The following is a 17,977-nucleotide window of genomic DNA, read 5'->3' as shown; positions in this document are numbered from 1 at the left end:
TTTGTACTCTAACATGGCAGAGCTTTCTGTTCTCTGCACTGCAGGAAAATGTCAGAATAAATATTTACAGTCAGAATATGAACAGAAACCCTTTATAAGCCACATACTAATTATGTGTATTGAAAAAGTAAGTATGATGGTAAGGATTAGAAGAAAGCCCAAGGGTTTTTTGAAAGATCTAAACTGTCAGCTTTAGGGTATAAACCCCTGTCTACTTTGTAAGACTTTTGAAGAACATCTCCCATTTTCCTGTAGATCTAGGAAGATACCAGAGTTTTACTGATATAGGGAATTAAAAGGCTGGTTTAATACTTGCATTCTTGCTCAGTTCCTCCTGTGCCACAGTATGCCCCAAGGCTGACAGACAGCGGACATAATTTTCTCATAATTGATATCAATGCTGAGTTACATCTTGGAGATGGACCTGTTGTGTCAACAAAACTCCTGTACAAGCCAGCAAAACATTATCAGTCCTGGATGTCTGTGGAAGGTAAGAGGGCATTCTTTAATCCCCCTTAAACACAAACTTCAGCTGCATGCTGAAACATAATATGCTGTCTGCTCTTGACTAAACTCAAAAGACTCTACAATGCATAAAAGTTAAATCATTTATGACTTGATGCGTGATTCTTTGTATATCACTGCATAATGTTATTGTGGTACACCAACATAGTCAAAAGTGTATATTTCAGTAACCAAGGGGTTTCTCTCTCCTTCCGTAAGATAAACAGTACTTAGTGTTGGGCCCAGTTGTTGAATACTCCCATGTAAATAACAGGTTTTCAAAAGTAGTGAGCAGTATGGAGATGTCCTGGAGCATCTACAATCTTCCTTCATGTCTATTGTGCCCTCTGGTGAGACAAATATCTTACCTAAATATTTATCAGGAATGGTATGAGCAAAATGAAGCCTGCTTGTGAGTTAGATGACCCCTTCCAGCCCCATTTTAACATTTTATCAAGGCCTAAAATATTATAGGAAACATTACAGGAACTTTAACAAGTAACAAACAATTGTTACTAATTCAGGATAACCCAAGATCTGCATACACAATGCACACTGCCTAAGCAACCAGTCTTGTTCTGTCCTGAAGGAAGGGCAGATGGGAACATCTTTTGTGCTGGGTTGGAGGTCAACTTAAAAATAAGTATTTTATACTTCTAAATAGGTTATCTTGGTGAACCAGGAACAAAAGTATCTTACCTTCCATAGTTAGTGGTTCAGGAACATTTTCCAAACCTTTTCTTCCTTAACATTTTTCAGCATGATCTATGGCTTTGTTTTCTCCTTTTGTTGTCAGTAAAAGGCACAACCAAAAGACTGGACAATCTGGAACCAAAAACAGAATATCAGTTCTGTGTTCAGCTGAGTCGACAAGGGGAAGGTGGGGAAGGCCATCCTGGACCACAGGCTAGTTTCACAACAGCTGCTCTTGGTAAGCTGTCATCTTGGCTTTTCACAAAAGGCTATTTCAGCTGTTTTTCTCTATGGTCTGTTCCCTGATACCTGCCAGAACACTTTCATTTGAGCAAAGAAGACTGGTCCTGAATACTCTGTAGAGACTTTCAAAATAATCCCAGGCAAAGAAAAAAAACAAGGAAAAACACAAAACAAAACCACTAGAGGTGAAGAAAACCAGAAAAAGGCAGAGCTACTATTCTCCCTGATTTAGAGATGGGGGATCTGGGAAAGGAGAATTTACATATTTCGGCTGGCTATGCAGCAGAGTTGGAGATACAAATCACTTCTTTTGCACACCACTCCTTCTTCCTAATACAAGATCAGTCCTTCCTCTTAGTATTAGATCAGTTTACCTTAAAAATGAACATGTCTGAACAAGCAGAAAAACTTTTATCCCACTGAGGATACAGCCCAAACTGAATACAGACATACAAAATAAATGAGAATTGCACCAGGAACTATCTAACAAGAGAGCAAAAGACCTGTCTTCTCATGTCTAAAAAGTGCATCTGCAACACCAGCTCAGTGAACAGACCTTTTTGTTGACACAACAGCTGCTGCTAAGATACTCTGGGACTATCAACACCTCTAAGATGTAATTTATGTCAAATTGGGTGGGGTGGCGGAGAGAGTTACCCTTTGTCACCCCAAGCTAGGGCAAGTGGTGGGGAAAAACTGGTACTCCTATTTTAGCTTGTATACCAGATATGAAATGTTTTTCCCTGTTTCACTGTGGCTTTTCCAAGGTCTTCCTCCACCAGAAGGTCTCACTCTCTTTCCAAAAAGTATGACATCACTGAATTTGTCATGGCATCCTTTAACACTGAGGACAGAGGATGATATTCGTGTTGAAGTGGAAAGGAAGAGCGTGAATGACAACGGTGACAAGAGCAGTGTTATTACTCAAGTGCCAGGAAATATGTCCACCCTGATCATTAAAGATCTTGAGCCTAGACAGCAGTACATGTGCAGGGTACGGTTGAACACCAGGTCCCAAGGAGAATGGAGTAACTATCTGTATGCATGGACTTTCAGCGACAGTAAGTAGCTGATTCACATCCTTCTGTTTAATTCTTCCTCTTTCCCCCAGATTGATTGTCACTTAATGACTACGTTAAATGTAATCCTTTGTTCTGGTAACACTCGGTTCCTGATGATCAATTGTGATTGTTATTACTATTATTATGAAGATAGCTCAGCGTCCAAAGAAATTCTTATGCTGGAAATTATTAGGAACTAATAATGAGTTTAAAAAAAAAAAAACAGGAAAAACAAATTAAAAGCTTGGGAATCCACATTTTCATTGAAGTGTGATTCATGCTTTGACACACATAGCATTTTTTCCCTCCTTATAATGATGAACCCACAGAATTCACTATGTCAGGTTCTTTTGTTACTCCAAAAAACCACTCAGGCCCCACAATTCAGCTATGTCAATACAGAAATTGTAGTTAAAGAAGAGGAGATATGGTGCAAGGTAAAACCCCTGTGAGCAAAGAGTAGTTAAGTGTGCTACACTGAAGACCAATGACTGCCCTTGAATTCCCTGTGTGTAGTTCCTTTCATAATGCTACAACAAATGCCCTATCTGAATGAAGTACCATCTGAACAGATGTCCATCTGAATGTCTGATGGGTGCCACTGTCCATACTACACACTGGAAAGGTGGGCTTCTTCCTCCTTACAGGTCATGTGAGGAGGCCCGTTATGAGATCCTACCTGTATTAACAGAAGTATCAATGGCTGTCATGGGACAGTTTCCTGAGCTCTGATGCCAAACTGCACTAAGAAAAACATAAGGGAACTGTTTTTCAGGAGAAGGTACTTAGCTTACTAGTCACCACTAGCACTCACCCCTGCTGGTGGTTTTCTGATGAAATTTGTGGAAATGTTGGTATTGATTTCCATTCTTTCTAACAGCCTGTATCTTGACAGGGAATTGCTCCCTGAAGCAGTGAAGGTACGGGAAATGGGAATCACATGGGAATGATGATTCAGTATAGAAGGAAATTAATTTTTTCTGCATTAATCTGAAAGCAGTTATGTTGTACCTGCATACAGCTCAGAGAATTCGTATCATCATCCACAGACGGCAGTATACTGAATACCACTCCAACTTCTGCTGGAAGTATGGAGTACTGCAATATGGATAACAGCACATCAAGTTCATAAAACTATTGCATTCAGTTATCATAGCTTGTCAACAAAATCCTGCTTCTGTTTAGCACAGCAAAAGCACCGAGGAAAGTGTTTGGCTCACTGCAGGAAGAAGAAAGGGGTGGAAGTACACTCCAACACTTTGTGTGTGTTTCTGTTTGTTCTTAGGAATCCCTCCTGCACCATACAACATCAGGTTTTCTAACACCACAGACACATCCTCAGTCATCTCTTGGACAACTGCTGAGGGTCATTCCATCTCCTCCATCATCATCAGCTACAAAATTTATGGCAAGGCTGAGTACAACCACATCGATATTATCATAAAGAACACCAGCATTACTCAATACCATCTCAAGGGCCTTGAGCCAAACACTGTCTACCAGGTTCAGATTAATGCTCAGAACAACATTGGCTTGAGCAACCCAAACACATCATTTGAACTGAAGACTCTTCCAGAAACTAAAGGTTGGTTGTTCCAACACACTGGACTTGCACAGACCAGGGCCGGGGGTATAAACTAGTTAGCTAAGGCAAGGTAATAATATTATTTTTTAAATATTAATTTTCTTTTGCTCTTAACTTTGACACACAACACAGCATCACCAAAATTTGATTCTCCGTTCACTGCATGACACTGGTGAAGTGACAACATGCTTCATTTGTGTGTATCCACTACAAAGTGCCCAACAGCTCATAAATTAAAGGAGCTGCGTATAATAGGACTATTAGATCACTGAATGTGACCTCAGCTCAGCACTGCCTGAATTCAGTGCGACCTGCAGGTACTCATGTATCTGAAAATCAGAGCATCCAATGTCTGTGACATTTCTGGAAGACAAAGGGATGTATCTCTATGTCTTTATACAGTTTACAAGACAGAAGAGGCTATACATTGTTCATGGCTTTTTCAGAATTTGCTGGAAATAATTATGAACTCTTTATGTGCTTTCTCAACAGCCCCATATGAATCAAAAGGAGGCAAAATGCTGCTTATTGCTATCCTTGGTTCTGCAGGGATGACCTGTGTAACAATCCTCCTGGCCTTTCTCATCATGCTGCAGTTAAAGCGAGCCAACTTCCAGCGCCGAATGGCTCAGGCTTTCCAAAATGTGGTGGTGGGTTTCCAGCTTTCCTGTGTCAGTGTAGTTATTAATTTTGGCTGCATCTTTTCCTGTTCTTTCCAATTCTTTTTCCTTGGCTTTTCCAAATACTGTCTTCTCTTCATGCATGCAATTAGTATTGTTGTTGTAAAGCTTATCTGCTAGTGACCTCGGAGCTAAAGCAATCACAGTTACAGGCTATGAGGTAGAAAGTCTTGCTTGAAAAAAGTTGCACACCATTTATCCTTCTCCCTTTTCTGCTTTGCTGCACATGTGCATGACGAGTACTGAGCCAGACAGAATGTAGGACCCTCTATGAATTTGTGCCTGATTATGAAAACTACAATACTTTTTAATGTTGCTTTTGAGCATCAATAACTGCTCCATCATGGCTTTTCAACTTGGGGACAGGAATCAGTTGATGGCAACATCATAGTTCTGGCTATGAGGAAACTGCTGAAGGTTGTAACATTATGGGGATATATATACACACACACATATATATGCATGTATATATTTGTATCCTGATGTAGTCTCTTCATTGCTCTGCTTTCTGGTGCTGTTCTCTCACTTCAGAGGGGAAACTGTGAAGCAGAATGAAGTTGGACTAAAGAGTTCCTCCATATGGCTCTGCATAGGTTGTTTCATAAACAGGGGGCCAGGGAGCTCATCCAAAAACATAATCAGTCCCCATGTCACACAGAATAGCTCCTGTTCCTTGTCCTGAAACATTTCCCACAGAGGTCTTTTGTGGAAATATGTAACTGATGTCTCATTGGTTATGGAGGAAGATCATTTCCTCTCTCTTTTGTTTCCTTGCTGCTTCTTTCCTCAATCTTCCTACTGAGCCTGATCAGAACATGATTTAGTCAAGCCCAATATCGGATAGACCTCGAGCCTGAGACAAAACTGGTTTTGAGATCAATTTTACTGAATTATTTTTGCCCATCTCCTTCATCTTTCAATATAAAACTGTTCAGGAGGCCTAGGTCTACAAAGGTACTTATGCATAAATTAGGAGCCTGATTAATTTTGTGGATCTGGGCAGAAGTGCTTGATGCAGATAGTGTCTAAAGCAGGTGTAATTGTCTACTATACTCACTCTTGCATAAGCAAGAGATGGGTCAGGCTCTGTGTGTGTGTACATGAGTGAGCACACATGTATTCTGTGAGTGTAATCAGAGCATTCCTCAGTAAAGTAGAAATCACTGTTAATGTCATTTGCTTAACTCTGTTACAGAGGGAAGAGCCAGCTGTACAGTTTAACTCAGGTACTCTCACCTTGAGCAGGAAAGCCAAGAACAGCCCAGATCCCACTATTTATCCAGTTCTTGAGTGGAATGACATAAAATTTCAAGATGTGATTGGGGAAGGTAACTTTGGGCAAGTCCTGAAAGCACGCATTAAGAAAGATGGCTTACGCATGGATGCTGCGATTAAAAGGATGAAAGGTAATAGAGATTGGAGACTCTGAGACTAAAGACTTTTCTTTGTTGATTGTTCCAAGTGTTTCGCTGTCATAAGAATTTAGACCTCTTCTAAAGCTAAAATAAATATTAAAAGTTGCTAGCGAAATTGTATCAGCTGTCACTAGGCTAAAATTTGGCAAAGATTGTATTTCTGCAAGGTCAAGTTGCTTTATACTTTTCTTTAACTGTCAATATAATCAACTATTATGTATTTTTCAATTCATAGGTTAGTATGAACTTCATGTGTAAATTCATCTGCAAAGTGGGAGCCATTAAAACATTCATTTAACAGAGAGAGGTGCACAGACCTAGCCTTGGGGCACAGTATTTGTTCATCTTGTTTTGTCACTCCAGGAAAATTGTATTTCTATGCATCTATGTATATACATAATATGAGGATCACTCATTTTCTTTGTATTCATTGGGCATGACTGCGACAGTCCAGAGAGAACTACAATATATAGGATACTGCAAGAATGTACATATTGTCTTGCGATTGACTAGATCATTAACTAGGCAAATTGGGAGACATTCTGAAATATTATGATCAATTAAAAAAGAGCCAAGGTCTGCATGCAGGCAGAAATAATTGACAGCACACGTATGGAAATATTTTTAGGCAACAAGTTTTCATATGATCTGCTACGACATTTTACATTCTCAAATCAGTGATGTGGTATATTGAGATGCTTTCTTTCTCTGCAGATGGCTGCTACAGACATTAGGTTCTCTCTTCTTTGATTGGAAATTCCTACTTTTTTCAGTAAATATGAATGTATCTTAGTTTTTCTCTTTCTATTGGGGCCGAAGCAGTAGTGCCCCACAATATGGTTATTCAGTTCAAAGGAAAATATAAATGCATGTTTATTTGATTTTCAGAGTATGCCTCAAAAGATGATCACAGAGACTTTGCTGGAGAACTTGAAGTTCTTTGTAAACTTGGCCATCATCCCAACATCATAAATCTCTTGGGAGCATGTGAACATCGGGGTAAGATGCTTTTGAATACATGTACTTTAAAAAAATGTTAAAAAACCCCCCACAGTACAGCCCATACAGTTCACAGAAACACCAGCTCATGAGCAGGTCTGTCTGCAACATTTTAGATCTACAAGCCTGCATTAATCCTTCAGAAATGATGCTCATCAATAGCTCTAAATTCTTCCCTGCACCTAGGAATTTTCCGGTTCAATTTTGTTGTTGCCCTCGTCTGTTTTATGTTTATTTCTCTTTCACTCAAAGCAGTCTGTGTCCAAATACTGTTACCGACCATCTTTTACTTTGCGATACGCTCACTATCTGATGTTTCATTAGGATATCTTTATCTTGCTATTGAATATGCTCCCCATGGAAATTTACTGGACTTCCTTCGGAAAAGCAGAGTGCTAGAGACAGATCCAGCATTTGCTATTGCCAACAGTACTGCATCTACACTTTCCTCTCAGCAACTTCTGCATTTTGCAGCAGACGTTGCTAGAGGGATGGACTACTTGAGCCAGAAACAGGTCAGTCTTCAACTCTCTACCCACTGAAAGCACAGCAATTCATTTTTCAGGGACTATGCCTTTTAATGAAACCAATTTTAATTTTAGCTTCTATAGCTCCCACTGGATGAGGTTTTTTTTTTGTTGTGTTCACTTAGCCCTATCAAATACTGTGTCACAGGGACTCAAGAGAGGCATTAAAGAGGCATTAAAACTTACAAACAACATGGTAGCTAACTGCTTTAATCTTCAGATAAAGTTTAAAATGTTCTTGGTAGTGACACATCAAGCCGTTTCTTTTGTTTTTAGTTCTTATTCTGAATGTTTGCAATTTTCAATATAGCACTAAAATAATATACATAAAGTACGTAAAGCTCATAGATGCTGTGGTGATTTCCTTTTTTAAAAAAAAATTTAGTTTATTCATCGAGATTTGGCAGCAAGAAACATCTTGGTTGGAGAAAATTATGTTGCAAAAATAGCTGACTTTGGCTTATCAAGAGGTCAAGAAGTTTATGTTAAGAAGACCATGGTAAGGCTCAAAACAAACTGATACAGTCTGTTTTCCTCTTTGTTGTCTTGTTTCTTCCTTTGTGTTTTCATATGAACAAAAATTTAAACTTATGGGTACTTCAGAACTGATTATTTAAATGTTATATATTAATATGTGTAAATATTTATATGGTGCTTATTAATATACATGCATTACTTGTAAATCCTCTACCATGTTTCTAATATATTATACAATGTAACTGAAAATTATTTATATGAATATGGATGGCAGTAAAATAACTACTTTGCACCCAGTTATGATATTTAGTAAAAATGTACTATGAAAAAGCATATAATATACATTTGACATACGAAAAGGATATGTGCATGTGGATCTGTACAGCTATGCAAATAATATTTTTGTACCAGAATTTGTCCAACTGAGGCAAGTTGGTCTAAGTTCTATTGAACAGGGTTAGCAAGAAGTTAGCAAGATGGTAACCAGAGGCATGTCAGCATCTGTGAGATGAAAAAACAGCTGTCCAGAGCTAATGTTTTGGAAGATCTCAAAGAAGAAGATGTGTAATAAGCATCATACAGTTATAGACCAGGAACACCACCAGCTGGTCAAAGGAACAGGACTGGTTAGAGGCATCATAAGACATCATTCAGGAATTACTTTTGTTTCCTATTGATGTTGGTTGGATAAATTTTCTATTAGCTTGTCATGGTTTGAGCCCAGAGGGCAACTGAGCACCATGCAGCCGTTCACTCACCCCTTTCCCCCAGTGCTGGGAAGAAGAAAAGTGAATCAAAAGGCTCAGGAATCGAGATAAGAACAGGAAGAGGGAGCTCACCCATTATGGTCACAGGCAAAAGTCAGGCTCGTTAGGGGAAGAAAAAGTACGTCACTCAAAACACTACCGGTAAGGACATTTTACAGACAGAATGGGACAGTGAGAAGCATTACATGTTAAAAACACCTCCCCCCACCCCTCCCTTCTTTCCCACGCTCAGTTTTGTTTCTGGTATTTCTACCTCCTCCCCCAGTGGCACAGGGGCAGGGGATGGGGGGTGCAGTCAGTCCACTGCTTCTCCCTCCAAGGCGGGGGGAGCATTCCCCTGCATTCTTCTTCTGCTCTGCATGGTTCCCCTCTCACAGGAGACAGTCCTCCACAAACTCACTCCGCCGTGAGTCCTCCCCACGGGATGCATTCTTCTTGAGATGCTCCAGTGTGGGTCACCCCCACGTGTTGCAGTCCTCCCAGTGCTGAACTACAACAACGGGTGCTGCTTCTTCCCACACAGTCCCGGGGGTCCTCCACAGGCCGCAGGCGAGTCTCTGTTCCTCTGGTGACCGCCATGGTGGCAGGGTGGTGGCCCTGCCCTCTCACCACGGAATACAGGAGGGGGCCTCTGCACTAGTGCTCCCCCCACCCCCCTTCCTCCTCCTTCTTTCCACTGACCTTGGTGTTCGCATAGGTGTCCTTCTTGTAACTCCTCCTCAAAGTCACTCAGCCTTGGCCAGAGGAGGTCCAAATTGGAGCGGGGTGGGGGGAGCCTCCAGAAGCTTCTCACAGGGGTCACCACTGTAGCCCCCTCCCCTGCTACCAAAAACCCTGCATAAAAAACCAGCACAAGTGTGAACAGTCCCTTTGGGAAGTAAATGCACAACTTAAAGAAATAAGTTTATTTATTTGATAAAGCTTACTTGCACAGAGTCAGTTTTCATTAAGGTAACACACAGAACAATTGTTGGGGTATAAATCGCAGTATTGCTATTCCAACCACCAACAAATAAACTGTCATGAAATAATTTCCAGGGACGGCTTCCAGTGCGATGGATGGCAATTGAATCGTTGAATTACAGTGTTTACACCACAAACAGTGATGTGTAAGTACGTTTTCAAGTGTTCTTTTTTTAATAAAAAAAAATTTTCAGTACCAAGGAAAGTTTGACTCAACTGAAAAAACACAGTAGCCGTGTCAGCTCAAGTGAGCAATGGAAGCAAAGTAAAACCCACTACAAAAAGTTACTTTTATTTCATCATCAGTGTCTGAACAAGTTCTGTGTTCACAATCTAATTGGATTTGGGCCACTACCTTAGTTATATTTCTCATTTGAAATCAGAAACCCGATGAATCCTTGGGAGACCCAAAGGAACTCAGTGTTTTAATCAGAAAATTGGAAGTGATTAGAAACAATTGTGCACTATTTGCTGAGAGCTCACAGTCTAGTAAAGGACTCCAGTTGATGACCCCACAGTGAATTAATTTTGCTAAAGGTGTCACTCCTGCTTTCTGATTCTATGAACTCTATCATTATACAAAACTTAAAAAAATATAAAAGAATGTATCACACACTTCTCAGCATTCTCTGAATACTAGCAAAACTATCTACCATTTTAAAATATGAAATTCTGTTGCGTTCTTGTTGCACTCCATAATATCCCTCTGTTGCAGATGGTCATACGGTGTTCTATTATGGGAAATTGTTAGTTTAGGTAAGTAGCTGAATTTTGTACTGCACAAATAAATCAATCTGAGCCAAGCCAGCTCCATTCACTCCGTCTGTTAAAAATTTATTTCTTTACAATGTATTTCAATTTTTCTGTTTCACTCTACTACATTTTGTTTAGCTTCAGTATGCTTGGAAATGAGAAAAACATAAAAACCGTGTTTTCATTGCACTGTAAAACCTAGGCCATATCTAAATATAAAATCCAGCATATCATATAATATGTATCCCTAATCCAATATGTTTTGAGTTTGATGGGTAGGTTTTCCTCAGCCTTCCTGAGTTTTAAATCAAGACATATTTTAATGATTTGGGGGAGGGGAGGAGAATGACAAGCATCTACTCCAAGTATTCTTGAGGAAAATTTTTGAAAATTTGTTTTCAAATAAAGTTTAGAGTTCATTTCTGCACAGACCTCTATTCATCATATACGTGATACAACCACAAACCATTCAAAATGACTGTGTTACATAGCCTTTAGGATTTGCCTTGGAGCGTGCCCCGTGGTCTCCTGGCCAAGAGATGCATACTGACTGAGGTGCACATTGTGTACTGGACTAATCATGAACTCTTGCTTTCTAATTTGTTCCCAGCTTTCCTTGCTGAATGGATTTACACTAGATATGGATGGGAACTAACCCACTGCAATGTGGAAAATCAAGAGTCTAAGCAACCAAACATGTGCAAAAAGGGGCAAAACTGGCTTGTCATAGTGCCTAGGGATATGGTGTAGTTGAGAGCGGTCAGTGTTGGGTTAATGGCTGGACTAGATGATCTTCAAGGTCTTTTCCAACCTAGATGATTCTGTGACAGTAATAGCTCCATGAATCCATACCAGATCTTATTAGTACCATGCTAATGAAGGAATGACTTCATTACCATCAAGGCTATTGTAAAAACAAAGCTTCGATTGTTATCAAGGGTATTGCAAAACCAGTTCAAATGCAATCAGATGCAGGCCCTCAGGGTTGTAGAAAAGTTTTAGGGGAGCTCAACAGATGATAAAAATTTACATTTGCTTTTATTTTTCTCTTCAATACTGTGCACTAAGCAGTATGGAAATATTAACAACAAAAATGTAGCTGCAAAATATTCCCTAACACTGGACTAATTTACTTGCTACTCAGTCATTCTTTTTCAATTCTGTTATGTAATTAAGCTTTCTTTTATTAAAAACTCCTTGTATTCATGACAATGGCTAAACTCTGCTCTAGGTGGAACACCATATTGTGGAATGACATGTGCAGAACTCTATGAAAAACTGCCTCAAGGGTACAGACTGGAAAAGCCTCTCAACTGTGATGATGAAGTGTGAGTAACTGTGTCAGCAGAAAAACCAAAACAGAATAATCAACATCTGCTATAGGAAATGATGTCTGCAAGAAACGAAGAAAACAAACATTTTTTTCAGGAAAACACAAAAAATACATTTAAAAAAAAATTAAGAAAGGTGCATAAGTGGAAATATTACTTAAGTTCTTTTGTACCCAGCATGCACTGTTATTTGTCATGAACCCTTTCCCAGGCTCTCTGCTCCTGCCAGATATCCTGTTCTTTACACAACATGGCTGGGCTTTAGCTCAAAGAGAGCTTTTTGATTATTCCAGAGAAAAAGAAAATTCTTTTCAGACAGCAACCAGCTGTGGAAAACTCCAGCTATGTATAAATCCATTTTCCTTTGAAAAATGGAATGTGCACAATCTTCCAATAAATATGAATTTGTAGCTTTAACCTATGTACCTAAACTATCAAATGTTGGTGTTTGATTTTTAAAGGTATGACCTAATGAGACAGTGCTGGAGAGAGAAACCATATGAAAGACCATCATTTGCTCAGATACTGGTGTCACTGAACAGGATGTTAGAAGAAAGGAAGGTAAGAATGAATCCCTAGAAAAGAATTAGGCTGTGAATAATTTCAGTAGAGTTTAGGATTCTTGAGGTAATGCACCTTGCATCACACTTTCTGTTTATTTCCTTCCCAGACCTATGTGAATACTACCCTATACGAGAAGTTTACCTATGCAGGCATTGATTGCTCCGCTGAAGAAGCTGCTTAAGACAGGAGAAATCCTCATTCATCAATGATGCATTGAAGAAAACCAAAACTCAGTCTGCTGGAGCCCAAAATGTGACATGCTGTGTAGAACTCTGTATAGCTCTAACTGTATATAATACAGTAATATTGTTTTACTACAGATATGTATGTGTATATCACACAGTAATACAGAAGTGTATATACTGTTCAGAGTAGGAATAGACTAAAGTCATGAAATCTGCTGCTTCACACGCAGAGTATTCATTTTTCCTAGTTGTGTAGATATAGTGTATACATACATATTGTAATGCATTACGTATTGCCATCTTAGATGTTTTAGATACTTTCCAAGGGCTACTGATAGCAAAGTGGGTAGCAGTATTTCATAGACATTTCATTGCGATTTAAACAAAAATGCTAAATTCAATGTGACAATGGGTGTTGCAAGCAGATGTCAATCCAATATGCTCACCAAGGATAATTCAGACTCCTGTTTGAATGTAAAAGTGAGCTAGTAGAAATGATCTGTTCAAAAATTCTATTGACACTTGTGAGATATAAGGCATGCTATTGCTCTTTCATTGTCCAGTTTAACAGTCAGTGTTTGCCTATATGCAAAATATGCATATATTTTGAAGTGTTTCAAGCTATTGAAGGCAGTTATACGGCAATTATAAAGCATAGGATTGAGGAACATACTACATATAAAACACATTTTTACAATTAGTCTGGATATACATGAGCCTTATTCAATTTGTACTTCATTTAATAATTTCACTGCATAATTATAAATTACTGCCTATTATATACAAGCAGAGCTTACTTGCTTTTGCTTATTTTATCCCTTATGCAGTCTGTAGTGTGGTATGGCCTCTTGAAATTACTGTACTTAAATACTTCAAAACAATGACATTTGGCCTGCCAGAAAGATCTTCTAGTCCTTTGGTTAGACAAATAGAGGTAGGATTGGCCTGAGCCTCTGGTATCAAGTCAACCATATGGGATCCTGTGGACTTACTCTATTTGAACTTCACATATCTGCTAAACTCATGCTTTTCACATATGTTCCCCTCACCCTCCCCCATGACTTGCCAGCTCATAACTGAATATCACATTACAGTGACTTTCTAGATGGGTGTATCAGGTCACCCCCCAAGACTTGGAGGAAGATGCTAGAGAGAGAGAAAGAGAAAAAGGTTTCCCCTTCTGATACTTTATGGGTGGGTATTTTGTTGGTTGGTCACAAGGCAGGTATATCACAGCAGAGTAACATTACTGGCATACACCAGGCTGACTCAAATAGAAGCACCAAGAGCCTTATTAAAAGGGAATATCAACAAACAAGGGTGCTGAGATCACTTGTGTGGCCTTGAGATAGGCAGAAATTTCATTGTAAGTACTGGTGCCATAGTCTGAACTTACCAAGAGTGCACAGATTCACCGGATCAAGAAACAACTCCAAAATGGAAAAGAGAAACAAATCCCACTATATTTTTCATACAAGACTACTTGGCTGGGCACTTCTGAAGCATGGACATTGCATTTTGCAGTCCAACCAGGTTCCTATAGGTCAGTGAGGTGAACAGGAATGGTCCTCCATGGGTGTTTTCTAGGCTGCCAGGCAAAGCGAGCTAACAACTTCTGCTCAGACTGCTCTGCTTTCTGTACAGATCTTTTCACAGGTCCAAAACAGGTCTCACACATCTCTAACAAGCAGACACAACTGGTTATTCTGTTACTTGATGTGAACCCCTTCTGCTCTGGCAAACTGTTACTTGGAACAATATACCGCATAGGGAAAGAATCAGAGACTCATTCATCAACTCAATAGGTCTTTATACTGTCTGCATTTTAAGTGCTTGTCTCACTGTAAATTTAGCTGAAGGGCATTTAAGTGTCCTTATAAATGTTCTTCATGTCTTCATTTAACATTGTGGCATGCATTAACTTTCTAATCTGCTGTAATTAAATTTACTTTTTTTTAACTTGACATTTTAAAAAATACAAAAAACCAAACCAATAACTCCAATACACAGCTTGAGATGTCTCCATTAAGTCTATACATCACAGAACTACAGCTATTAAAAACATCCACTAGTTTTGCTGGAGTCTCAAATAGATGAATGAATTCTCTACTTGCAACATGCACTGGGTAGCCCAGGTTCAATAACTAGATTTTACTGTCTGTTATACAGTGCTGGAAAGCCCAAACTGTGGCAGTAGGTGGCGTATAAAGGTTTTCAGCCTTAACCATTAGCAGGTTATATGTTCTGCTTTCCACAGCACAATACATCAGATCCCATGTCCCCTCCTTCCCAAGTGTCTTCTATCTGTTTCTTTGCTGTCAAGAGCATAATGCTACCAATGCCAACAGTTTTCCATTATTCCAAATACCCCACGTCCTAACATTCTTTATACACCTCCACCTATTTCATTTGCCAACATCTGTGTACAAGCTTAGAGTATGACCAGCTATTCCCTGTGTTGTTTTTTTAATATCACAGCATTAGCTTTCTCATATTCTCACATACAGTTATCAAGCTCATATTCAGTACAAGTTTTCGGCTGGGAAAGAAAAGAAGCATTTCAGACAAGTGGAGTTGGCCATGCTTTGAGGAGCTGTGATGCAGAATGGCAGGTAACTGCTTACAGTCAAGTGTTATTTATAGTTTAAAAAGAAATTATCAGGCACCTGATCAGAGAAAGTGAAGCCTTTAAGAACAAAAAGGTATAAGAAAAGCCTCCACACATCCTCCAAGCCTTCTCCCTCACCATCCTCAACTTCCATTTACACAGAATCACAGAATCATTCAGGTTGGAAAAGACCCTTGGGATCATCGAGTCCAACCATCAGCCCTACTCTACAAAGTTCTCCCCTACAGCATATCCCCCAGCATCTCATCCAAACGACCCTTAAACACATCCAGGGATGGTGACTCCACCACCTCCCTGGGCAGGCTATTCCACTGTCTGATCATTCTTTCTGTGAAAAATTTTTTCCTAATGTCCAGTCTAAACCTCCTCTGTTGCAGTTTAAAGCCATTCCCCCTTGTTCTGTCACTAAATACCTGTGAGAAGAGACCAGCACCAACCTCTCTACAATGTTCTTTCAGGTAGCTGTAGAGAGTGATGAGGTCTCCCCTCATCCTTCTCTTCCTCAAACTGAACAGTCCCAGCTTCTTCAATCTCTCCTCATAGGATTTGTTCTCCAGGCCCTTCACCAGCTTCGTTGCCCTCCTCTGCACTTGTTCCAGCACCTCGATATCCCTCTCGTATTGAGGTGCCCAAAACTGGACACAATACTCCAGGTGTGGCCTCACCAGTGCAGACTACAGGGGCACTATCACCTCCCTACTTCTGCTGGTCACACTATTTCTAATACAAGCCAGGATGCTGTTAGCTTTCTTGGCCACCTGGGCACACTGCCTGCTCATATTCAGCTGCTTAATGAGAACCCCCAGATCTCTTTCTTCCAGACAGCTCTCCAGCCACACCTCCCCAAGCCTGTGGCGATGCATTTAGTGCAACAGCTCTGATTGTTCAACAGTCTGAAGGCACATGAAACACAAAGTGCTTAAAATGTCCAAGCAAAACTCAAGAGCTACAGAATAACACAGTATGCTTCACAGGAAACCGAAGAAATGATGTGAGAACAAACACCACTGGCTAGTATAGTACAAGGTTCACTAGACACTATCATGAGGGGAGGGGTAACAAAAACTCCAAACAAGCAATTTTACCCTCATTAGATTGTCTGAAAACTAAGGTAAAACTGCCCTTGGGGATGTCTGTATTCAGCTAATCCACTCAACAGCTGCATTTCTCCCACTCTTCAGTAACCTGAAAGGAAGCACACATCTGGTCTTAAATGAGGAGGATATTTAATTCTTACTTTTCTGTGGACAGGCTGTGCGTGACACAACTTCAATGTCAAACACAGCCCCGCTCCACTACCTAAAACATAATGGTCAGGCATTTGCTGAAACTAAAATACAAAATGTTGACTATTACATACATCTCATTAAAATGTATAAATACCTGATGGAAGTAAATAAGGCAGGTGGCAGTAGCCTCTTCTCAGCAGTATCCTGTGACAGGATGAGAAGCAGTGCATATAAATGGAAATCTAGGAAATTCCACTGACAGTGGTCAAGCCACAGAAGAGGTTGCCCAGAGAGGTTGTAGAGTCTCCAGCCTTAGAGATATTCAAAACATGACTGGACACCACAGAGGACTAGACTAGATGAGCTCCCCAGATGCCTTCCAATCCCAACTATACTGTGATTCTGTGAATTCTGCAAGATAAGGGAAGGGAAATGCAGAAAATAACCAGAGGATCAGCTAAAGAGCGTAAGCAATTAAATTACAAAGCCATAGTTCAGCTCTGGTCAAACACAAGTTTTCCCTCCTGCTGCTAATTCCCTCCCTGTGTTAGTACACAAATTCCCTGCTCCCAACACACCATTTTGCCTTTCCCCAAGTCACATACTGATCAGCCATTCCCACGTGCAAAGCAACTGGTTGGACACAGGGGAATGTTGATTAAACAACAGCTGGAACAAAGCAAGCCAAACTGTTCCAGGCTGCACGTCAAAATCCTCAAATCAGGCAAACCTAGTGTAATGTTTCCTTACAATACTTTGGAGCTCTTTCACATATTCACTTAACGGCACAATATATGACACAGGTGGTGATATTCCACAATAGGAGATGATAGTGTTAGTAAGTCCTGCTGTAAACTGTGGAGGTCCAATCAGACCACACCAGTGTCTCCCATCTCCCATCTCCCAAACATATGCTAAGCTTCCAGCTCCTGAACATGCTGGGTCAGATTTTGCTACAGCTAAGTCTCTGTCATAAATGTGTGGGAAAGAAAAAAGTATGTTTATGGCAACCAGCAACAGAGGTATGACTGAGTTAAGTCCCTGTTCCAGTAACTAACTGCACCTATATTCATACCACATTTCAGTTTTGGTGACATTTCATTTCTTCCAGGAGCAGAAGACTGCTTTGTTTTGCTATTTTTTTACAAAAAAGTTAGTATCTAAAATTATTTTACTTGCTGTGCACAGTATTTTATCCATTTGGTTTTAATAATTCAACAGCCAACTACAAGAAGTTATGAAGAAAACAAGTCAGATGGAGGTTCCTTAGATGGCCTATAGACCCTTAGAGTTACCAGCTTGGTCACTGCTAATAGCCTGTTGGATGGGTAACACAGGCTTCTCTGCTAAGTACAATAGGTTCTAGAGAACA

General features: G+C 39.9%; 1 protein-coding gene across 2 annotated transcripts in view; it reads left to right on the top strand.

Moving 5' to 3' along the window:
• Positions 1-13,533, top strand: part of TEK (TEK receptor tyrosine kinase) — a 44,248-nt gene extending 30,715 nt beyond the window's left edge. Inside the window, exons 10-23 of one of the 2 annotated variants that reach the window (XM_074855321.1) lie at positions 329-490; positions 1,301-1,435; positions 2,208-2,501; positions 3,787-4,086; positions 4,579-4,736; positions 5,962-6,172; positions 7,070-7,180; positions 7,505-7,695; positions 8,093-8,206; positions 9,990-10,060; positions 10,630-10,670; positions 11,899-11,995; positions 12,460-12,559; positions 12,669-13,533. In XM_074855321.1, the coding sequence (XP_074711422.1) occupies positions 329-490; positions 1,301-1,435; positions 2,208-2,501; positions 3,787-4,086; positions 4,579-4,736; positions 5,962-6,172; positions 7,070-7,180; positions 7,505-7,695; positions 8,093-8,206; positions 9,990-10,060; positions 10,630-10,670; positions 11,899-11,995; positions 12,460-12,559; positions 12,669-12,743 (2,060 nt within the window). In that variant the 3' untranslated portion in view covers positions 12,744-13,533. The other variant, XM_074855322.1, reaches the window with a different exon arrangement.
• The last annotated feature ends 4,444 nt before the right edge of the window (positions 13,534-17,977 follow it).

The sequence above is a fragment of the Strix uralensis genome, chromosome Z (genome assembly GCF_047716275.1).
Source record: "Strix uralensis isolate ZFMK-TIS-50842 chromosome Z, bStrUra1, whole genome shotgun sequence".
Lineage (NCBI taxonomy): Eukaryota > Metazoa > Chordata > Aves > Strigiformes > Strigidae > Strix > Strix uralensis.
Note: the sequence above shows the minus strand (reverse complement) of the source record. Positions and strands in the feature narration are given on the sequence as shown.